The sequence below is a fragment of the Manacus vitellinus genome, unplaced genomic scaffold (assembly GCF_001715985.3).
Source record: "Manacus vitellinus isolate BGI_N305 unplaced genomic scaffold, ASM171598v3 scaffold_81_pilon, whole genome shotgun sequence".
NCBI classification, from domain to species: Eukaryota; Metazoa; Chordata; class Aves; order Passeriformes; family Pipridae; genus Manacus; species Manacus vitellinus.
Window position 1 is genome coordinate 1,571,494 of NW_021940822.1, and position 25,332 is coordinate 1,596,825.

Sequence of the window (25,332 nt, forward strand, 5' to 3'; positions counted from 1 at the left end):
GTAGAAAACTAAACCCTAGAGCCTTATGCACCCATTTATGGCAAATGGAGACCCGTCACCTCATAAAGCAGGGTGTCCAGAGCTGCAAATTGATTTCTAAACATCACATCCACCTCTTTCCCAATTCTTCATGAAAAGAATCAAAAGTTCAGAACTGGAATTTCATCCTAAGGTAAATTTTTTTTTTTTTTTTGGCTCCAGTTAATGGAGAAACTACTGGTGGGAGGAAAAGAGGCACCAGGTTTTTACTGCCAACTCTACTCTGGTCTTTGGAGAAATGAGCTACTTTTCAGGCCTATTCACCTGCCTCTGGGATTTGAAAGAGTGGGCATTATGTTTGCTAATAAAGTTGGTTAGGAGAGAGAGACAAGACAGCAAGTAGTCACCAACCCCGAGATCTGTAAATAGGTTCATTCCGAAAAGGCTGCAAATGCACCAGGCTATTAAGTAGCCAGTAAACTAATTTAAGATGGAGATAGATTGCTGCTGTGTAAAATTAAACATTACTATGCTTTTTTCCCCCACTGAGATTACCTACAGAGCAGAGGTATGTTAATAAATCAGTTCCAGTGTATAACAAACTGGCATAAGAGAGTGTTGTACAAAACAATTAAAAGCTCGTAGAGCTCTTAAGCTCTGTCTATAAAAGCTGCAAAGCCATTCCTGACGGTTCATCTAAATGTTTTGCACATCTCTGCCCAGGTGAAGTGGTATTGCATTTCCCCCTCTTTACAACTACAAAGCTTTTTCTGAAATCAAACTCAGACCCATCTCAATGGAACCTAGGACTGAGAGGGTTTTAGCCAACCTGAACTGGATATGGAGAAGAGTATAAATATTTCCTGCCTGTCACATAATTGGAGAGCATTCCTGAATTTCTCCCTCTTCAACTCTTCTCCAGACTTTTCCTCTGCTCTGCTCTACAGCATCAAGGAGCCCTAGCTGGCATTTAGACAACGGTAACACTGCCACACACAGTAGGCAACAGCAGGAAGGAAGGCATTATGCTGAATTTTATGTCAGGACCAGAAGGCTCTTTATTACATGATTTTCTTCTTTACAGCTCCCAACAGAGCAGCAAATGCATACATTAGACTGTAAATCTCTATTGTGCAAATCACAAATATAAAGCCGCGTAATGTTCCCTCATGGTGATTCAGCATCATCAGCACAGTCGACATTATTGCTTTCAGTGGCATGTCTCTGCTAGCAAAGGACTTCTCCTTTGCTTGGGTTGTACCCCCCAGTCCAAGTAGCCTCAACAGCCACTGCTAGATAAGGGACCAGCAGCTCATTTTGTCACAGAGATGCCGGCATGAAAGCTGACCCACACGATTGCGTAAACAAAGCCTTGCAAAGTCATTCCCAAAGGTTCTTGTCTCCGGTTGGAGGTATCTTGGAGCTGGTGGCTGAGCTAAGCCCTAGAGAGTGGGAACTGCAAATGCTTGAGGGGAACTTCATGCTTGCATAACAGTTAGCCAGTGATTAGTGGTTGGAAATTACCTTTTAGTCAGGAGAAACTGAAAGGGATTCAGTGAAAGAGATTTTCTGAGGAGAGGGCATAGCTAGCAGAAGGGACCACGGGTATCTCTCAGCACTCCCAACACAAGACAAATATATTCTCAATATAAGCAGACTTATTAAAGAAATTTGAGAAGATGAACAAAAGAAGTGCCAAGACAAGTGTTACCCTTGACTTGAGGGAGAATGAAGCCACAACAAAATGAGTTTAATGATCATAGAGGACTTAACTTTATTCCTAGCAGGGGTTTTGCAACAGAAATGAGTTCTCTGCTCCTAATGTGTACAAAAATGCCCAGTGCTGCTGTGTCAACACCATCATGGAGTGCATGATAATCCAGTCTTGAGTTTTGGGGGGACCCTAAACTGTGGTTTCTTGCTTATTTTCCCGCCTGAGGACTGAAAGGAGATGTGGAGGCAAAAGAGGGGCACATATACCATTGCATGGGAATGCCTGTAATCCAGGACAGAGGTGGCATTTTTCTGATGTTAGGGATGTTTGTGCCTCTTGCAGCACCTGCAGGAAAACAGCTCACACGTTTCCTCACACTTGAGCAAGTAGATTCACTGACTGTGAGAGATGCTGTTGGAAGACATTTCACTAGAGGAAAACTGTCTTGTGAACTAATGAGGAGCCCTGGATGCTGAAATGAAATGATCAGTGGCACATAATTTCTTGTTAGGAGGCATTTGCCTCCTGAAGGCCATATTAATGGAGTAGAACTGGGTGTTGATTTGGTTATCCTTCACTTCTAGGTATAGAGGTATCATTTTCCACAGGCAGGCAGGCTGCATGTTAATGATCTTTCCTTGCAGGGGCTCAAAGGCAGCAAGCACTTGCAGAGATCCCTACCACAGACAGCTAATCAGAGAAGTCAGGGCATCCTCGTGGAGACAGAGCAGTGGAAGGAGGCAGCTCTCCCAGTCATTTCTGCTACAGAGGAAGGATTTAGCCCATGTCTATATGGTGCTGAGGCCACAGTGAAAGTGTTCCTGGGAGCTCAGGGTGAACTCAGCAAGTGCTCTGGGAGCAGTGTAGGAACACATCATTGGAGATGAGTTAGGTCTTCACATATTGGTCTGTGGGTTAGAGCACCCACAATTTCCAGTGGGTTCTGATGATGTTAGAGAATGAATGTGTAAGGAGGAGAGGCAGGGAGTATGACTGGTTTGTGTGTAACTGCAGCTCTTGAGAGGCACTGCTGCAATGCACCTGCTGAATAAATATACCATTTGTCTGTACTGCACTTAGAGTTCCAGATGTGAGTTGGTACGTGTGCTGGTTTAAAGGTAAACCAGCAGGGGAAATGAACTCAACTCAAAAGAGAGATTATAAGTCAGAATAACAATTTAAGAAAATAATACAATAAGTGCAATTATACAGACAAACAATTGGTTTTAACCCACAAAACCCAAATATATAACCCAGCACCTTGGGGCATGAACAGAGTGGTGTTCTTTGGGCCCCCTGAGTCCAAAGGAAAAAAGTGAGGGGAAAACCTGTTAGTGAGAGTGCTGTTGCAGTCTAGTCAAGAGTGGTGATTGCAGTCTAGTCAAAAGTGGTGATTGCAGTCCAGTTAAGGGTGGTGGTCTCAGTCTGGTTGAGAGTGGTGAGCTGCAGTCCAGTTGAGAGTGGTGAGCTGCAGTCTTCCTCTGGATCCCACGAGTGGTAAAAAGATTCCAAAACTCCAAGATTATATATTCTCCAGTTCAGGCAGGAATGCTCAGTCCCTCCCTCAGAGCAGGGAATTCCATAAAAGGGTATGAGGATGCTCAGTCCTTCCCTCAGAGCGGGGAATTCCATAAAACGGTATGAGGACAGGAACATCTTCCTATCTCGCAGGTCTCTACTGACAACAGTTTCTGGGAAATGGCATGGAAGGCCATAGAATACACAGTCCTGGGCTACACCCATCCAGTGATGAATTGGTCCCAGCTGTTCTAACTAGGACAGTATGCCATAACCCCACAGCTCTGAAAGATGGACCCTGCCCTACAGAAAGTCACTGATGTGCATCCCTCATCTTTGTCTCAGGGGCATCAGGGTCCGGTATGACAGGTTCTGTAAAAAGGTATGATAACAGACCCTTTCTTCTTCACCAGTTTTTGTTCTAAGGCCTGCCTCTCATACTCTGGATTTCTGGCAGATCACCTTTCTTTCTAGGAGCTATATTTTTGACTGTTCAACCTGACACGTTCCCAGTCACAGATGTCAACCATCAGGGATGCTCTAGGGCTTTACTGTTCCCACTGAGTTCAACCAGTGGTTCATGAGAGCCATTAGCTCTGAAAAGTAGTTCACTAAATCTAAAAGTCATCAAAACCAACACATGACAAAAGTGTTGTAGGAAGTGATGCCACATGGCATTGAAATCATTCACATTGATTGCCTCTCCTTTCAGACCAAGAGTGACATACAGAAATGAGTAAAGAATTTCTTAGTACTACCCATTCTTTTAGAGATGTTTGTCTCTAATATGGTTTTCTTGTTTACCATTCTAAGTAAGAACATGTTGTGGCAGACGGATGGGCAAAATGAACTTAAAGGTCTTTGCCATGCATAATGTCTAGGATGTTTCAGTCATTTCAGTCAGAAAAAGAGGAGATGAAGTGTTTGAATGGAGCTAAAAAGACATGACATCATGGTTCTGTTTCCTTTCTTTAGACTTAGTAATAAACTAAATTACACTCAGCCATTTATTATTAACAAAAATCTTTAACTTGCTTTCTCCAAAATATGTTTCCCCTCCCTCTTAAATCAATTCACTAGAGAAAAGCAAGAGGCTTTCTCTTGTATACGCAAAGCAGAACAATTTGGCCTTTGAGTAACTAATAGAATTTCAGGTATCACAAATTAATCAGCAATGTCTCAGCCATAGGTACATTCTAACACCAACTAAAATACTTAACTGCTACCATTAGCAGCACTTCTTGTTCTGGTTGTTTAGCTTAACATCCCATTCTGCTGGGTTGGCTAAAATGCCCTGATGAGACCCTCTCGGCATGGTTGTTTATGTCTTTTAGAGTACTGCTCTCTCTATCTTATTTTATTTTTAAGATGAGAAGTCAGGATTTCCCTCAGCGGACTTTATGGCACAGTGAAACTCAGAGTGACGCAGTGTCACGTGAAGTTGTATTCACCAAAGTGGCCTGAACTGATTCAAGGACTCTGCATCATTTGTGAGTGTTACAGACAGGGGCTCACTGCCCCCACCCTCCCAGCATGTCTCTCCTTTCTCCACTGTCTTGGAGCATAGCAGGCATTCCTCCCAGCACAGCCTGTTCCCTCCTGTCAACTCCTAACCACAGTCCTGTTCCAAGTCTTTGATGCAGAAAAGGAGGATCAGAACCCCATGAGTGATGGAAGGAGGAGCATCTTCTGCTTCTCCTACACTCTAATGTTGCTTGAAGCACTGCCTCCTTACAAGAAGGGATTTGAGACAAAGACACAGCAGGAGATGGTGGCAACCGACTAGGAGCTGGAGTTTCATGTGTAAATGCTTGCTAAAACAATATAGGGATATTGGAGAATAATTCACCTCTTCTTCATAGACTACCCCTTCACTGCTGACTGCTCAGTGACCCTTGAGCACAGGTCGTGTTTGTTGACTTGCCCCTTTTAAAATGCTGGCAATGAAGAAAGAACTTCCCAGCTCATGTTAAGGTTGCTGTTTTGATTTTTCTTCTCTGCTTGTCTCCTGAAACAGATCACATGATTCCGTTATGCATGTGGTGCAAAGAATAAATAAGAAGTTGCTATATATAACACAGTGTTTGCTTCTGTAGCTGTAGGGCTGTACAACCGACCTCAGAGAAGTCGTACCTAAACATCACATCTTACTGGGCATTTTGTCTTCCTTACATTGATAGAGCTTCCTAATCAAAATCTTTGCCCCATATAAGGCCAGACTGTCCTTTTCCTCCTTAAGTCTTTCTTTGTCCTTGCTGCTTTGCACCACTCACACCAATACCATTCACACCCTTCCATGTGTTGCTGCACAGAATGACCCCATCTGCTGAAGGTTTTTTAACCACAATAAAACCCTGCTTTTGGTGTTCACAACCACAGGCTGAAGATAAAAAGCAGACACTAGACACCAAACTCTGCAAAGTATCATCCTAATCTACCTCTGCGACCAAGTAGGAGGATATGCCAAAAATGGCAAGATAGCAAGTAGGTCTCCTGTTTAAAGGAGCAGGTGTCCATTTGCCCCTGCTGCTGAATAACTCTTCTGAACCAAGCAGGTTTCAGGTCCTATGTCACCATCTTGTAAGAGTCCAGACATTACAACTCACCCTACCTGCACCTCCCCCCGACAGGAATGCCTTCCCAAATTAGCGATCCATGTCTCCAGGAGACATCATGCTCCAAATATCATTGCTCTAGGGAGAAAGGTAGGTACCTGTCATCAGGGCTTTGAAGGCAGCAATGGGCTGTGCCCAGTGGTACAGGACACTGCCCTGCCTTAGTGTCACCCCTGGCATCCTGTTCCCCTTCCATAGTGGGGTGACCCTGATCTTGCTGCTCCCTGATGCCTCTGAGCAAGGGAGACCATCAAGAAACTATTTTCATGTGATAAATGAAAATTTGTGTGAAAAAAAGGTATTATATAGCCTACCAAAGTTTTACACTCAGATTTACCTGTGCTTATGGCATCAACTTAACGTTATTCTCACTGCTGGTATAATTCCCTGCTCCATCTGGTCACCATAAAATGGAAGGTCTGGGATGCCTAGTCTGAACTAGACAACATTTCCTCTCCTATTCAGCTTCTATTCCATGCTCCTTATTCAGTAAAATAAATACCAGGTGCAAGCACATATAGTGAAGACTCCAGGTTGGTGAGGTACAGGCTAGTAGATTAAAAGAGAAGCTGAACATACTGGAAGAGTGATTTAATGCTGACAATACTGTCACCACCCTGTTCTCATACTGGAGATAGTAGATGATGCACATCCTGCCAAAGAGATTTCACAGAGGTTGTAATTTTCCCTCGTGCAGAGCTATGACAGCAATCTCTCCGCTTAATTGGCAAATGCTGAAATATGTCACACTTCGTAGGAGGTAAATTATTCTGGCCTTATCAAATAATTTTCAAACATGCTGTTTCCTTTGTGGTCACAAAAACATTACAGCCTCAAATCCACAAGGGAGCTCTTGGGGGGGTGCAGGGGAGGGATTCTGTGGTAATAGCAGAGCTCTCTAGCAAAACAGCAAATGCAGGGAAACAAATCTTTGCTCCAGATTTTCCTGTGACATTGCTCCCTGTGAAACTGTTCATTTCCAAAATGAGTGGAAGCAGCTATTTCCCCCAAATCACATTATGGCAAAGAGCAAGTAAACATAACCTATCTGATTTCACATACAGTTTTATTCATCTCCCCTTTCCTGAATACTGGAAGTGGCCATCTGCCCAAAACAAAAGCTCCCCCAGCTGCAACTAGAGCTGTAAGTCTGATACGCAATGTTGAGAAAAGTTTAGATTCCCACTGCTTGATCCTTTTTCTCCTAAATACATCCTGAATATATATGCTTGATGCCAAACTGTGGCATCTTTTATATCTAAAGCTAGAAACCTCAGCTATGACTCTGATGGATAATTCTACATGAGGACTGTGGAGTAAGGCCATGGAATTAGGAGGCAGAAATGCCATAAGCCTTCATATACTTATATGTGTATTTATGTCTTTATTTAGGCCTGATAGGAAGTGTGGGTCCTGCAGGTTGAGAATAGAGATAATGTGAGATCAGAGGCAGACCTGGAAGGAAGAATGATCTTGCACTGGAGGCACCAACCCTGTTTGCCAGCTCTATAAGCCTGGAAATGAAGTAAAGAGCTAGGCAGTAAAGCCAGAAATGGGACGATGAAAAAGCGGATGGGAACCCAACATAAAGACAGCCTTCAGTGGGAACAGGAAGTGCTTCACAGGTCCCCATAAGCCTGCCTGCATTGGCTAGCCTAGCCTGTGCAGAGATGTACAGAGATGATGGCTATTTCTCTTCCTTCCCACTGTTCACCTCCCTTTTAGTTGTTGCAGTCCCATGAAGGACCCATTTGACTACCTCGATTGGTTGTGCAGAAACCCTCCTGAATGCCTACTAAACACGACACCACTGACTAACTCTTTCCTCCCTCTTTCCTAGGTGGCCTTCTCTGATGTGCCAGGTGACCAGAGAGAACAAAAATCTCTCAGCCTCCATGAGTTTGACACTTTTTACCTATGAAGTGACTAATGAATACAGGGTTGCATTTTTCAGTGCTGATGAACAACTTGGCAGCTTGAGTCCCACTGGCTTTCAATGTGATCTATGTTCCTCTACTCCTCTATGATTTAAAGATAAGCAGAAATGTCCCTGGCATCAAATGACAGGCACAGATCTCAGCAGTGCAAGTGGCATGCTTCCATTGCTGCATCTAGCAGGATGCTGATTTCTCTTTCAAGTTAATTGTAACAGAGCATGCCAGTATATTTGTGCTTCCTGCAGGACAGATTACTCCCTTCTACACATACTCTTTTATCTGGGAAGACATTTTCTACTACAAAGGACTTTGATACTAAGCTTAGATTACAGAGATGGGCTGCCTGAAGTATGTTGCTTTAATTAAAACTATAACTTCTGCTTTCAATTAATCCCTAAGGGATTTTGAAGATTGGATCATTCATTTATCCTGGGCCACAGTAAAGGAGAAATGTCCAATTCAAGGAGTCCTGGACCCAAGAGGCAGAGAGAGCAACAAGAATAGCAAAGCATGGAAAGGGGAGCTGCAGAGTGGTCAGAGTGTCCTAGTCATGATCCCCTTCCAATGCCATGTATTTTGTTCTCTGTAGATGAAAAGGAAGCAAAATTCAGGTTCAGGCAAAACCAACTCCATGCGAAACCTAGCAGAAGCACAGTTAGACTTCAAATATACCTACTGCTGCTTTGTACACTGACCGATGAAAGAAATCGAACTGAAACCTATGCCATTAGTAAATGTATTAGAGGTTGAATATATATATATAAAAAATATATAAATGCAGGAGAGTACAAGTTCTTCCAAGAACAAGCAAGTGATATCACTGTAGTATTTCTACCACAGGTTGTTCCTGGTGCCAGGGGAGTAATGTCCCCTCTCAGTGCATTGGCAAATCTACTTGATGCACTAAGGAACCTTCAGAAATGAACACTCTAGAAATTCACTGTGTTTACACGTCCCCTTTCCTGAATACTGAAAGTAATTGCCTGCCCGAGCATGGTGTGTTCCGGGTGTCCAGCAGTCATGGATGCTTGGGATCCTAGAGGAAGGCATTATCTGCAGAGAGCTGCATCATCAGGAGATGCAGGAATGCTCTTATAACCTTCCCAAGATGAAGGCCTTTCTGATCCTGAGACCCCAGTCCCCTCAATGAAGGAGAGCCCTGTTACGCCCCATTTAGACATACTGTGCACGGCTGACTTGGGTCTAATGTTTACATAGAAATACAGGAAATCTGAACTGAGACATCCATCCCATGCCACAATGAACAGTTGCTCCCTGAGCTCACCTTGAATTTTGTTTAACTGACACTTCATTCTTCTCTATTTTCAATACTTCTGCTCAGTAACTTTAAGAAATGTATGGAAAGCATAACACTCCACTTGCAGTTCATGAGAAAAAACCCAGTAAATAATATTACCAATTCCCCAGGCTGAATCCAACACCCTGAAATACTCTGAGATTTCTTGATGTTAATAAAGAAATTAAGAGGAACTAGTGCTGCTCATTTCTTTTCCAGTATACAGCTGTTGAAAACCTCTATGATGATCTGTTTTCCCATCAGAAGACATATGAAGTGTGTATTATGGTTTTGTTGTTTTTATACAACACAGAAGTAAATAGAAATGGGGGAGGGAGTCATAAGGCATCCCCTCCATGCCACGATTAGAATATCTATCTGAAGGTTTTAAACAAGGTTGATGGGGGAAAAATTGCTGAAATGTTGACAGAACAAAGATATAAGAAGAATTCTTATTCTTAAGAATTCTTATTCTTATTCTTAAGAATAAGAGCCAATGTCCATGGGATTTGAATATTCATTTTCACTGTGGGAATACTGAAAGTCCTGGGAAACAAGAAATTTGTATTCTCAACTATACAATGATGGTCACAGGATAAGCTGGTCTTCACCACATTTAACAAAGTAAAGTTTTCAAATATGTAAGACAAGCAGAAAGCACATCAGAAAAGGCCCAGGTGATCGTCAGAGTGAGTCCAGCTTAAGCTTAAGCTGAACCAACCCGTCACAGCTGCGATTCTGGGTGGATGTGCTGAAGCTGAAGGGTTAGCATAGACAATTTGGACAGTCTTGGGACCAATACTGTGACAAGGTCCCCTGAGGTCTCTGAAGCTGTTGTTTTACAATAGCTTTTGTGTAAGTGAGGGCACCTAATTAATTAGGATTAATTAGTCATAGCTTGTAGAAACCTGCTCAGAACAATGCCAGCAGTGAGACAAGGTCAAGGAATGAGGACACATTCAGAACAATTACTGAATGTGGTGTCTTGAATGAAATACAGAAAGCTCAGGCTGGGACAGTTACTATTTAAACTAGTACAAAGGCCCGCGTGCCTCTGGACACCAAATTCCATTTCCTGGGTTATCACACCTGGGAGGATTTGGATTTTTGCCATTATCAGACCTTCAGTCCCCATTGTGAAGGGGGGACATGACTCTTTCTAGAGATTCCCCATCAGATGAATGAGCAACAAAAACTGCAAATCCCAGCCACACAAGGCTCCCTAAACAAAACTAGGAAGAAAAGTTTTGCCTTTCCTGATCCCATCACATTTCTACACCTCTTGTTAGAGACAGTAGCTGTAAGAAGAGATCCCACTTGGGAATATACCTCGTGGTTCTGGGGCAGACACATCCATTGGCCACCTTTGGGACTGGAAATTCTGGGTAACAGCTGATTTGAATTGCATCCTTTCTCCTGGACTTGATGAAGCACTCACTTCAAGGAAAGCAGGATGAGGAATAGGGTAAAGCAGGGACTGCCAATTCCATCCTTCTTGGACGATGCTGTGACATCTCTTCTTTAACTTCTGGTCTTGCCCATCCTCTTGGAGGAAGCTGTGTCCCTCTGTGAACACGTGTGGACTTGCATTCACACAAGCAGTGCTGACTCTTTCACACGTCTTGGAAATAATACAAGAAATGGCAAGATGTGGAAATGTCCTCCATAACTCATTGCCCATTGCATCCCATAATGAGTGTATTTTCATAGTATGGGGGAAGGGAGAAGAAAGATTTTCCCAATATGAAAAAGTTAGTGGTTTTTTTTCAGTCCAATGACATAAAATACTACACTAGTTTTATTACCAAAAGTACATCATGTGTCTTGATAAGTGCATTTGTCCTGCCTACCTCTGTGGATAGACCTGAAGGCAAAGCATCCAGCAAATGCTATTGTTTATATCAGGAAATAGTGTTAGGAAACAATGTGATACTATTAGAAAATTAACTAATCTTTTATTTCTTAGAGAAAGATTTCAACCATTTCAGGCACAAATAAAACAAGGACTAGAAACAGGGTACCACAGAGACTGGTACGAGGCAGGGTCACTATTGAGGCCAGAGCTATGGAAGGAGGATGGTACCTATACATCTGTATGCCACAGAAGCCTGAATTTCTACTGGCTGCCTCAGGGAAACAGTTTCTACTGGGCTCAATATTTTGTCCAGAGCCATGGGAATAAAGTACAATCTCTCCATCTGCTTTAATGGAACAGGTTTATTTGTTGCTGTTCTTATTGACTCTTGACCTTTTTGGCTGGCACAGAGTTTAACTTTAAAGAAGTCCCCCAGGGCACTGCCACTAGTCAAAACATCTGTCTTATACTACACTACCTTTCAGGGTTCCATGATTTGACTCCTTTATATGTTTTAGCTTTTACTTGAATAAGTGAAACTTATTGCACTCAGTGGCACTCAGTGGCAAAGTCTGTAGGCTCACTGTCAGGACAGCCACAGCAACCATTTGCTCTGGAGGAAGACCTCAGTGCATAACCACTGAGAAGGTGTATGGTGCTCAGGAAGAATAGCTGAAAACCAAGAGTCTTTTCCCCTCCTGCCTCAGATATTTTATCAGTTTTTACAACGGTTGTGTTCCTTTCCCAGGTTCTGCCTTGTAGTGGGCCCCCCTTTTCATATGACAGACAATTCAGTGTTTATTTTAGGCTGAAGAGCATAATCATTACTTGTGGAAGTGCCATGCCCAGTTTTAGATGAAAACTGCACAGCTGCAGGTAGATCCTAGTCCCTTCCTTTTCAGCTTGTTCTTGTAGTTCCCCCCAATATAAATATATAAAAACTTGATTTCTTTCCTACTGCTGGGAAGTCAGTCAATTCAATGAGAAGTTGTCTGGCAGGCATATTTGGGTGCCTAGCTCACAAGATTCAAATCTTCAAAGTGTTTTTCTGTAGCCTATTTGGAGAAGATATGTAGATTGTAATCAGAAGTTATCAACTCCCTTTGCTGTGCATTCAAACAAAGCAGTAATTCAGTGGCCCTCACCAAAACAGCTGCTAAGAGATAGCAAGTTGTGTATTCAAGATCAGAATACAGCCCTGAGTCTCTGGTACACGATGTTAATCTCTCAGAAGAAGGAAAAAACCCTGAGTATTCTGCAGAGCGATAAAAGGCTAACCTTAAGTCTTTGCTGTTGAAAACATTCATTTATTTACTGCCGCACAGACTAAACTTCAAATGTGTGTGCCTGTATTCATTTATTTTTTTTAAAAGGGGGCTGCCACAGCCTGAGATGAAAGAAAAGTCTCTTATATAAACAGCACCCAAAGAACTATTCTAGAGAAACACCCTGTTCTCCTACCCACAGAAGAATTCCAAGGAGATCATTTAGCACTTTGAATGTGAGGAGTTTTGACACATCACCAGGTTTCTGAAGCAGTATCTAAAGCTTTTTGGCCTTTCTGACAATGGAAGCAGCCATTGGAATAGCCATAATGAGGGGACCATGTTCCATTTCCAGACCTGCAATGAGGTCTCTTCTTTTCTTATGCCTCTTTCAGCAGGGCAAAATAACTAGGGAAGTGCAAAATCATGTGGACTGGTTTTGTTCTTGGACTGGGAGCATGCTCCTTCTGTGCCCTCTCCTGGAATATATTTCATCCTGGACACTCTGCAGATGCAAAAAATGAAGTATTTAGCTGAGATATGTGAAGATTATTAAGAAAAGCCTCTCCATATTCCTGACAACGATTCTAATTCCATATCCCTACTAACAAAATGCATCCTTTCTGTCTAAACTAAAAAAAAACCAACCCACTAAAAAATCCAGTGTCTAAGACTAAAAAATTGTTTAAACTTAGTCAGAATTGCCTAAATGTCAGGGAGACTGAACCCCCTGATGAACTGCTGTGGAAGATTTATTACCCTACTCTTCAGATGACTGCACCAGACAGGCCTGTGAATGACTTTGTGAATTCTACAGACACACCAAGCTTAGTGGCAGGTGTGCACTGAAACAATCCTCACTGTCTCATAAGCTGGTGAAATAATGAGCCAATAGAGGAGCAACAAAAAGTAACAGCAGGATGAAAAGAGGATGCCGTGAGGGAATAATGTTTTATACCCTTCCAGCATGATTATATTGACGTATCTCTGGGCTCTGGCTGGCTCAGCATAAAGTGTGAAGCACAAATGTCTCGCACAGAACAATTCAAGTACAATATTTGCCATTGTGCAGGATGTTCCTGATAATAAAAGAGATCTCTCATCTCCTCAAACATTTCAAGTTGGTTTCTCTTCTGTCCCAAAACTTCCTTGTAATTAAACACTTGCATAATGAATTAAATTCTCAAGAGAATGTTATTTGCCAGCTACCTTTCCAATTATTTAAAATTAGCTTAAGGGCTAAAGCAATCAGGTCATTCATTAATTTAATCCCTTTTTGTAGCTATAGTTTGTGAATTGGAAATGTGACCACAAGATCAGAAGGACAAAGAGGAATGAAGAGGGAATTATACAAGACACTTATAAAGTTCCCTAACACAAGACCATATCCAGAGTGCGTTGAAATCAGCCTCTGCTGATACACAAAACACTCTAAATGGACACTTTCTTCTGTGCACAAACACCTCTCTTCTCAGGAGACATCTACCCAAAAGGGAAAACTTGGCATAAGCAAAGTCTACCCACATGCAAACCACTGGCTGGCAACCAGCTCCCATCTGGAAAGTGAAGAATTAGAGGTGCTGGTAACTAACAAACCCCACCTCAGAATGGCTATCATTGTCCGAGGTACACTCTGGGCAATGAGGATCATGAGATATCCTCTGTCACTCCATCCAGGACAAGGCTTACCCTCACCTCTGAAAGGAGCACAAGTTGCAAACTTCTTGAATATACTGAACCACTTTTTGCAGAACCAAAGGATGTCAGTTAAAAGTCATCAAAGGCCAGAGCATGGATGCAAGTCAAAGCACAAGATATGTATGACTGAAGAGCCATATGCAAGTACAAGACAGCTGTCTTGTGACAGCTAAAATTATGAGGTCATCTGATGATCTTGAAGTGCCTATCCTTGCAAGCACAATGTTTTAACAAGAGCGCACACATATGCACTCATGCAGAGACAGTTGCAAGCAGAGCCATATGAGCAGTTTGCAAACAGTGTTCAAATTCATATTTTCTTATATAAAACCTTGTTTTCAATGGTTTCAATCTCTTACCAAACTTCAGGCCTGAAAACTAGTAGGCCAGTTCTCCAGAGCTACTCCTTTGTGACAAATGTAGCTGGAAAAACTCACCTCTTAATTGGATCAGTGAAGACAAGTCCCAGAAAATACAGCTGATCCCAGTAAGTAGCTAAGCCCCATGACATAAGGGTCTGGGAGCCACAGGCACCTAGGGGTGAAGCCACAGAAGCATGGACCGCCCCAGCATTGGTCAGGGAATCTGACCCTCTGTATGAGTCCTTGGCTTAGTCCTCTCCTCAGTTATACAGAGCTGACAAAGCCAGATATTCCACAGAGAAGTGAGTAAAGGGGGAGTGATTACCACCAGCTGAACAGTTGGTACATCAAGAAATAATAAATATTAACTAAACTGAAACTATATTCATCAGCTATTAAGACCGAAACAGGCTCAGAGGAATCCAGTAAGTCATGGTATCTGCCATGTCCCGAAGTGGGAAATAGGCTGGTGACCTCCCAGGTCCAGGACTCTCATGTGAGGACAGCAGCCATACCATCAGCCCTTGGCCATCTCAGCAAGACACTGGCACGACTTCTGCCACAGAAGACCTTAGCTTTGCATGACTGTCAGCAGAGACAGGGCTGGGCAGCTGTAAGACCCCAGGCTCTTACCATGAGCTCATCGAAGATGTTTTACATTAAAAATATACAAGGCTCCAAAACCCACATGATGGATTTATTAAAAGGGCCTTCCGTTCTTTTATATCCTGAGGCTGTGCATCGGAAAAATGCTACGATGTTTTTCAAGGGGTCAAAATAACACACTTTTACTGGCAAACTTTGGAAAATAAAGGAACTTGACAAAAGTTCAAAGCAAACATTCAATCAATTTAAAACATTTCACAAAGCATTAACTTAGCAAATTCCAACCCATTCAGGTTTAAGTTTCCCAAATATCAAGAAAAGGAAATTAGGAGAAGAGGAAGAAGAAAGAGAGAGAGAAAAAGAAAGAGAGAAAAAGAGAATTATAGCTACCGCCCTAGATTCAGCATAGATCCAGCTACCAGGAGTCCAGAAAATGGCAGGGCTGCGAACCGTGTGGTTGTCTCATGGTGCTGATTTTATTGCTCTGGACTATGAGTCACTGCATTTCTTTCAGTCCCTCACAGTAGCCCCAGAATATACTTAGTACCCTATATCCAATTGGTGTGACTTGAGGCAACAGACCAGCTTCAGCTCAAGAATTGCATGATTTGGCCCAAGACAGATACTAAAGGACTTTTTCATGTTATATTTAAGGTTACAGCTCATCTTCTTTTGACAATCTTTTGCACAAGCACAGCTTCATCCAAGAAATAATGCAGTGCTGAAAAATCAACAATATCTCTTGAAAATGCAAAAGCCCACTGTCTGCTTTGCTAGCATGGCTTCAGCAATGCTGACCAGCACACCTTGCAAGTATACATCTTGGCCTGTCACTGCCAAGTAAAGAAAAACACTCCAGATTTTTCATTTTGCCTGAGACTTTTCATCTCTGACACAAGAGATGAAATCACCAGTACAAACATACGCTTAGGTCTGTGGATGTCAAGTTCTTTATAATAGAATGTATTCGGTTTTCTGATGGAGTAGAGTGGAACAGAGAGGAAAAAAAGAAAAGGGTGGGCTCATAAAGCATTGAAAGGTTCTTACCAGCACCACTAGCTAGTTTGATGGAGTGTGGCACATCACACTGCTGAACCGCCTCATGGTTTTCTCTGTTGAGATGGGACTATGAGCCACATTTCCAACGAATAAATAACAGATAATACCTGGCTGTTACTTCTCTGTTCTTTTGCAGCTAGATGTCAAAACCTGATGCAGAAAAGCAGAGACAGTGAAATACATTCATACGTGCTGAGCAGAACCTCTGGTCTCTCATAAAAATTAAATTCATACTGTCTGCTCCCTCCCAGTGGAGGCACAAACATTTGTTTCTTCTTCCCAGTGACCACTGAAATATGTCAAGATACAGATTTTTCAAAGCCTCTGTCTTTGAACTGGATGGAAATTAGCCAAATATTTCAGAAGTTATCGCAAAGAAAGACAAGTTACTCCTTTGTCTGATCACGTATGTCTTGTGTTCATGTGAAAACTCAAGAAAATCCTTTAGTGAGACAATCTGAGCAGTGGTATTTGGAGCTGTGTCCAGTAAAGCAGTTTATGGGCCAGGGAAATAATTACAGAGCCTTGCATCCCTCCATCACCCTGCAAGGGAGGTAGTTACAGCAGCAGACGGGAAGTGATTGCTCACATGTGCTTGGATTGCAGTCTGCTGCCTGGCAGGTCTCACCTGCTGCCAGAGAGGAAAGCGGGATTTTTCAGGCATATGTCTATGTCAGTCTGATATAGCTTCATGGGTCTTGCATGGAAGCTGGATGGAGGTATTGTACATGCTCTTGTTTCTGCCTGCAAGAGAGCTGGTAAAAGTGAATCTCATTCACACCAGCACAGGCTTAGCTCTCTGGTAATGCATTTCTTTTTACAGGAGAAAAAGGAATGTAAAAAAAAATGGTGTTGCTCTCTTCCCTAAAAATAAATGCAGGGAGAAAAAGAGGATTCAGGCAAAAAGACTTTGCAGGATTATTACTGCCACCCCCCCAGTCTCCCCTCAGTGGAAATCCTGACACAGCCCCTGAGAAATCAACTGATAGGTTTAAGGGTAAACTTGACAAGACAAAAAAAGATCTATTTTTAAAGTTCTTGCTCTGATTTATGAAGCTTCACACTTGCTTGCAATCTAAAAAGCTAAAAACTTCAGTGAAAATAAAAACTGAGATATCTGCCTGATTCCAGAGGGTGGAGATTTATGAAAAAATAAAAATAATGAGGTTTTTCTGATCAGACACTGTGGAGGAGAGTTTTTGAAAGGCATAATTTACATTTTTTTTTTGCAAAGATTTCCCTGCAAACTGCACAAAAACTCCTCTGACTGAGCTCAACTATCAGGTGTTTGTTAGAAAAGCAAACAATCCAAAAAATTGCAAGCCTAAAAGCTCACATTCCCCATTTGTAGAAGTGCGGAAAATTAGTGAATAAACAGTGTCTACTGTTTAAAATCAGAGTACTCAGAGACGTTATCCCTCCTGAGAGGTTACCCTAAAGCAGTGGCCTCTGAACATGTCACTGGAATGGATGATGTGTGCAAAGCCCCTGTATCCCTGTGTTTTAGCTGTGATAGCTCAAGTGAGTAGGCACCTTGGACACCACTGAGCATGATGTCAGTGTGACCAGGAGGACACATAATGCCTGTGAGGCAATCAGCAAGAGCCTTGGTGGAAACAGTAAGTTCCACATGAAGCAGAAACAGCATCTGCAGGGAAACACATTGCTTTCACGGAGCACAAAACCCCTAAAACTAAATCATTCGGCTTGTAAAGAGCACCTCTAAAACCTTATAGCGTCCATCCCTGTATATTTTTTTTGTACCATGACACAGGCATACGCAACATAAATGTACTGCTAAGTGATGCAGGAATAAACTGAGAGCACCTATCCCTTTGGAATGAACTGTACTGCAGACACATCTGCAAATCAGGCCTTTAGCTGCAAATGCATTGCACACCTAGAGCAGACCATTTTTTTTTAAATAAAGTTCATCACAAGTGCTCTATTCTGGAACAAAGAATCCATCTACCATCTCTGAAGTTCCTATGTGTTACAATTTTTTCCCAGACTGGGACTTTTTAGTAGAATTACCCAGGAGACTTTTGCAAACACACAATTTTCAGGAGCTCAAGCAACGGCAAAAAAAGATCTGAACACAAGTGCCAAGATTTTATCTTCAGTTATAGTTCTGACTTTCGATAAACGATGGGGAATGTTAGACTATCGTTTTGAATTAAAGAAAGAGAGATCTCAAATGTTATTCAGAAGTGTAAGCTGAAAGACCTATATAAATAGAAACCCCTACTAATAGGACATAATGTTTTGCTCCCTCACATATAAAACCACTGTCAGTATAAGCTTAGCTAGGTGCAGGGGCTTGGTTGATTATACTAGCTATCTCAGCTAGTTCTCAGCCATATAAGGTTTCGGTCTTAATTTTAGTTTCATTTTTCTACTGGAAAATGCCAGTTTGTTAGATGTGGTGTTTTGCAGAAGAGCCACTTTCTTGGGGCTGTGAAGGACCTGCTGAAGGGGAAGGCAGGCAGCAAAGGTAGCTGCCTGGGAACTCAGGGAGTGGACAGACAGATGTGCTGGACTGGGACGAGCTGGACCATCTTTCTACAAGAGATTTGAGAAATGAGTTCACAGCTGATTCTGCTATTGTGGTCAGAGAGCTAAGAGAAGAGACCAGAGGAAAGGAGCATGCAGAGATGGTAGTATTATCATCATTTTTTTAATAGGGAGAGATGGTAATATTTCTATTTCCAATACAAAAAGAAGAAGCAGAAGTCAAAATTCCTCAGAAACACAGTATTTTCTCCTGACTGGATTTATCCACAGCTTGCCTTGATGCATCCTAGGGGTCAATTAACAAAGATTCATTTACTGTCTCTCAACCTAATAAAAGCAAAGCACCTGCCTGACCTTTCTTGCAGACAGCTTCTAGGTTTAGGCAGCCACAATCAGTTGTTCTCCATCATCATGCTAAACCAAACACCACCCAAGTTTTCATTTTCCGGTGCCAAAATCCTTCAGCATAATACCATCAGCTTTCCCTGTGTTTGTGTGTCCTTTTCTACCTTCTGTACTCTCCTGTTGAAGTCATAGGGTCTTATGGATTCATGCTAGCCCCTGGGATCAGTTCACAGCTAATGTAGATGCACTGGCCTTTGTACACTGGCTCTCAGCACATTCAGCTTCTCTGTCATACTGCTTTTTAGTACTTAATTACGTTGTTTGTTTTGCATTTATTGGAGTGTGCTGTGCTTTCACTGCTTAGATAAAACTAGCTCGAAATCCCTAGGGCTCCTGAAGGAACACTACCACAGGAAATTAACGAAAGCACTATTTATCCCAGCACAGGGCAAACACACTGCTAATGGTGACAAACTCTCAATCCTTCCTTGGTGGCAGAATTGGTGAAAAACCCTGCCCAGTCCATATGTGTGAAGAGATGTGGCCATTGCAACTGCTGGTGCATAGCTCAGTCTGAAGGACCAAATGGCAGGATACTAAAGTGCCTGCACATCCCACCTAATGCTGTACTTTCTACTGTCAATGTCATCAGGAAGATCCCTTGACACAAACTTGAGAAATTAATAGCACTCAAACAAACAAAACTTATTATTTTCCACTGGACAAACTCTAATTGTCTCAGAGGCTTTCAAGTCCAATGACAGACATTTCATTTAAAGCAAAAAATAGTAGTACTGTATCTCTTTTTTTGATCTTGAAGACTAGGAGTCTTCAGATCTGAAGTGCCTGCCCTGATTTGACAAATAACCAGGGCTGGTAGATGTTTAATGCAGGCAGATTAGAAATACAGCTGACAGCGTAAATGTGGAGGGTGCTGTGGAGTGCAGACTGCAGTTTGCAATAGGCACCGGAGAGAAATATAAGCAAATGCTTCCTTGCAGTCACTGATGAGAGGGCCAGTGTGGCTCCTTTTCTGTCATGTTACATTATCTGCCATGCTGGGAAACTCAGTAATTACTCTGCACTCACATACTTGTTGAAACAAACCATGAGCATACAGTGATTGTAAGTTAGACAATGTCAAGACTGCCTCATGATGGAAACAAACAAAAACATTGTCATTTTTTCGGTAAAGAAGTATTTCCATATTAAAACTGGAAAAGAAGAACTGACTGAACAATTTTTCACGGGGAAAGGAAATGGTTCCTGGAAAGCAAATTCATTCTGTACAACAGAAATTATTTTTCTGCTCCTGGAAGAATATTCCAAACTGAGGATCAATAGATCTGTTTGCCCAATGGGAAAGCCAAGTGTTTGAGATAGCAAGGGTGTTTTCTATTCAGAAGACATGTCCACAGAAAATTCTTAGCTAGACATTGTATTACCTGATGGAACCTGACCATTGTCAACTAAAAGCTAAAATATCTTGCAGATGTCTCCTCAGCAAAGTGTCTCACAAGTCAACCACCATTATTATCATAGAGACATATCAAGGTGTGGGACACATCATCCTCTTGAACTACCCTCCCCTATCCTCAAGAATGTCTTGCCCACATTAGGGTTCTGGTGAACTTTCCCTGTGGTGTGGAGTGATGGCTACTCCATGGATGCAAAACTGAATTGCCAGGAGATGTTGTAACATTACCTCATGAGACAGATAAAAGGCAGCAATTCCCAGTGGCCAGAAGCAGCAGAGCATGGAGAACACAGTGAGGCCAAGATGATCTCTTGGTGGCATCATCAGGAAATTGTCTTCACTTTCGGTGTCACTTGAGTAATCGCTCTGGAATGGGGAGAGAGAGAGAAAGGTAGAGGTGCTGGTTAATGATATTATTGCTTTTCCTCCGCCATGGGCCAATTCTCTGATCATTTTCCCATTTCTCCTACTGTATCACAGCACTGCTAGCAGGTGTCCTCCTTGGGAATGCCACGGAATCTCCACACACCTGCTTTGTCACAGACTTCATCACTACTGCATTAACTTAAAAGGAAACGTATGAGAAATGACAAGTTATTTCGAAAATCACTGCAGGGAGCATGAAAGAAAGGGACCCTCTAGTCAGTTGAACCAGGGTGAACCTGGGTGAGTTGTCACTTTGGAAACATGACGTCACATATCTAATGCAGAAGGAGCTGTAAGCATTGGGTGCTCTGCATCTCTCAACTCAAATGCCAGTCTTCTGAAAGGTCACTGTTCAGGTGACCAGACATTACCCACTGGAGACAAAGTGACAAATGTGGTGCAAACCTAAGCATAAGGGACCAAGGTACAACAAGCTTGAAAGAGAAAAAAGCATGAGTTGCTCCAGCAGCAATGGGATGCTGCCAGGTTCATAGTGTTAAGGCAGAAGCAGCTGCCCAAGCATGTTTCTCAGATGCCACATGGTTAAGCTGCAACAATCCTGACCTCACAAAAGTTTCTTTCAAGGTGATTACAAGGACTGGTCCATGGCAGACCTGACTGCCCTGCTGCTGAGCGAGGCCAGTTCTCCAGCACAGCTTCCTACTTGCTCACAGGGAGTCCACATGCAGGAACAGACACCAAGGATGTGTTATTCCAGGCTTTGGAGTTACATCTTTGGTGCAAGAAGGGTCCTTAAAAGCTTTTTAACTCATTCTGGGAGCACCTCCAGCCTGAGATGAGGCAACCAAAAATCCTCTCAAGAAAACTCTTTTGTAGTTGCGTGTTCTTCACTGATTGTAGGAGAAATGCCGTGCAAAATCTGACTGGCAGAAAGGCATCTGTGTCACATTTAGAAACTTAGCATTTTGACCATGGGTTTTCTGTCCCACTGACAAACTTGGCAGCCTGTTCAAGAGCTTTTGGCCTTTGGGTCAAAACAACTGCTGAAGTGACATTGCTGTATTAGTGGCCTGTAAGATAGAAACTCCTGAACTGGCTGCCAAGTGTGCAAGTCAGGAAAATGAACCTATGCACAAGAAGGTAAGTTTCTAAACATGCCACGAGCAAGCCACAACTGAGAAGGATCTAGAAAATGCTAGCAGCCCCAAGGTATTTGAAAGACTTGGCAGTGGGCAAAGAGATTGCCTCCTAAGACAACCCATTTGGGAAACATGCCTGATGTCATGACCCATCACCTGTTAAGATGTAAAGTCTGCTTTGACATATATTGCTGTCAAGCACCTGCCACAGACCAGAGGGGCCTGGGAGGCACAGATAGGGGGATAAGACAGGTCCCTCATGCACTGAGATTGTGTGCTGCATGGCATACCAGCAATGCACATATTTGTATCAGTATCACAACTCTTGATGCCTCATCAGAAGTGACAAAGCTCGATTTGGTACAACCTCAGTAAAATCCCACTTCTGAAGGGACACCTGCTGATGCTGGAGTTGGAGTGTTGGAGTTGATGACTTCCCTTTCTGCTTTAATTTTCAGAACGGGCCACACAAGTAATTTTTAATACCAATAGTACCTTCTTTCAAGAGTAAGGGAGGCAGGAAGAGAGAGACAATCCACACTATTGCTGAAGCCATCCCTTGAAACAGTATGCTCATCTGAACAGATGACATAAAAAATCAAAACTGCTTTTGATTTTTCAGTTTTTGGCTGAGTAGTGTGCTGGCAAAGTATCTGTGGAGACTACCTGACTCATATTTGAAATTGCCTTTTTCTTGCAGATAAAGATGAAATGGGACAAAGATTCCTCAGATAACTTTGATCATCAGAAAATTATCGGTTATGCTGCTTTCCAAAGGGACTAACCATTCTCAGGGTGGTGCGTCACATCTCAGGCAGCTTATGTACCACCTGGAGGTGACTGTTAGTTTGCAAGAGGATAACTGTGGAAGTTTTCGTACTTATGCTACAATGAAAGGGATGTCAAGCATTGGAATAGTCTGCCCAGGGAAGTAGTTGAGTCACCATCACTGGAGGTATTTAGAAGATACACAGATGTGGCACTTAAGGGATGTGGTTTAGTGGGGGCTTGGCAGTGCTGGGTTAATGGTTGGACTCGATGATCTAAAAGGTCTTTTTCAATCTAAAGGATTCTATGGCTCTATAAAAACCCATAAGGGTTAATCTTCCATGAGGAAGATTAAGTCACTATAGGCTCATACTAATTGAACAGAAGAGTTACACTGTGAATGCCATTTTGATGGGCCAAGTCCCCACAGTACACATGGGATCCGATGACCTGTTAATTACCAAAAGTGACAGAATAATTCTGATCAGAAAGTCCTGACCATGTAGACCACATATGAACCAGAATGGTGGGTGTATCAGTTCTGGTTGAGATGAAGTTCATTTGTCCATAACAGCCCTCATAGTGCTCTGCTTTGCATTGGTAGCTAGACAGGCATTGATAACACACCAGTGTTTTGGCTACTGTTGAGCACAGCATCAGCACTGTAACACTCATTCCCCAATTGAGGGCAAGATCCTGGGAGGGGGGACAACCAGGTCAGCTGACCCAAACTAACCAAAGGGATATTCCATACCATATGATGTCAGCTCAGACATATAAGCCAAGGAAAGGAGGAAGAAGGGGGGGCATTCGTTGTTTACAATGCTTGCCTGCTGAGGAATCACTACGTGTTTTGAAAGCCCTGCTTCCTGAGAAGCTGCTGATGGGAAGTAGAGAATAAACCTTGATACCTTATGCTTTGCTTTTGCATGTGCAAACTTTCACTTCTGCTTTGGTAAACTGCCTTATCTCAACCCACAAGTAATTTTCCATCTTATTCTCTCACCCTTTTCCAGCTGGGGAGTGATAGAGCAGCTTGGTGGGCATTTGGTGTTCAGCCAAGGTCAATCCACTACAGTGGGGGAAAAAAAAAGTCATAAATCACAGAAAGCAATTCAACAGCAAAAGGTACTTCTTAACCTTTTCAGCTAAATATTCCTTTCTCTGAACAAACCTTTCTTCCTAACATTGTCTCTTACAATAGGATATCTGATCCTGAGCTTACCGAGAGATCTTCTCAGAAATGTCAGAAACCTTTCTGACAATGAGATAACTGATAATTTGGCTACCTGTCTGTCTTCACTTGTTCCTGGTTCTGCAAGAGCTGTACCCCAAAACTGGAGAAATTAGACATTAGTGTTGAGAAGTCAGAATTACATTCACGAGTTAGAGTAGTTTTGTGTTACCAAACTAATTTTGCATATTCACTAATATTCTTGTCCACAGCATTGCTCCTTTTATTTTAACAGTCCCTTTATAAATTTACGTGGAACTTTTTACAATTACAGCATTTCACTGATCTGACTAAATGCTTTTAACTCTTGTATAAGTTAGGGAACAGCATAACTATCTTATTTTCAAGATCTGGATGATGAACAAGACTGCACAGACAAACTTTTTCTTTATTTAATGTTAAGCTAGGCAAGTTTAAGCAATCTGAAATAGCAAACCATCAAGTTTTTTTCCCTCTAGATGTGTACCACCAGTGTCTTCTTCAACCAAGCAATAAGCAATTAAAAAAGAACTTATGCAAGCATTAAAAAAAACCAAACCTGGCAAAGGGCATCCCTTTCTTGATTGAGTTATTCTGTTCATGTCTAGAGCAAAGATCAATCACACTCTCCTAACAAATTCCAGTTATGCCAGACTTTTTACCGAGCTGGTAAAAACACAATCGACTCATTCTCTTTGAACAGAGTTCTTCGATCTGTCAGACAATATCACTATCTTCATGATGCTAGAAAAACCTTAGGAAGAAACAAGGCAAAATACATGCTGATGGAGCTGCAATTACCTAAGTGTCAAGAGAGTGCAGGATCATGGGGTGCAAAGGAACAACAGCAGCAAGTTAATACTCTCTTTGGGACACAGAGGGATTGACCCCTTTTCAGACATGACATCTGGCTCCAGCAGCTTCCACTGCAATGACACAACCACTTCTAACCAGATCAATGCATAGAAAGTACTTACAGAAGGCAGCACCTTTCTATGGTAAGTCAGGTTCTTGGAAATGCATCTTTGCACTTTAATGTAAAAGATGTACTCTCAGCAAGGTCCACAGTCCTTCCCCTGGCCACAGAGCTGTACTCACTGCAGCCCATGCAAGGTGCTGCTGTGAGAACAGATATCTATACCAATGGCCCTGTAGCAGAAATTACTAATTTGAGAGTAATTTGAGAAATCTCAAATTACTGAGCACATAGTGGGGGTTTCCTGCTTCCAGTGGATTGGTCGTAGCAAAGGCAGTTACTACAGTGATGACAACCCTCCTCATCCCCACTGATTACATCTCTCGTCAACATACTTGGAGTTCAGCTGAGAAAACAACACGGGATAAAACTACCTCAGCACACTCAGTTCTTACACAAGCCTTTTTGTGGCTGTGATGAAGAGGAGGTGACCTCAGGAGAGTAGGCAAGACTGGTGTTACCAGGAGATGAAGTCCCAGAGGACATCACCCCAGAGCACGAAATTCCTGCAGACAGAACACCACCCTGCCCAGATGAGTGCCAATTACAGGAAAAGACAAAGCAAGCTTCCCTTCCCTTCCCTTCCCTTCCCTTCCCTTCCCTTCCCT

General features: G+C 42.5%; 1 protein-coding gene across 2 annotated transcripts in view; it reads right to left on the reverse strand.

Annotated features, from left to right (window-relative positions):
* The window catches only part of SYNDIG1 (synapse differentiation inducing 1), a 74,028-nt gene that overhangs the window by 25,967 nt on the left and 22,729 nt on the right, over window positions 1-25,332 (reverse strand). For both annotated transcript variants that reach the window (XM_018085443.1, XM_018085444.1), the window contains exon 3: window positions 20,470-20,607. In XM_018085443.1, the coding sequence (XP_017940932.1) occupies window positions 20,470-20,607 (138 nt within the window). The remainder of the gene's footprint in view (window positions 1-20,469; window positions 20,608-25,332) is intronic.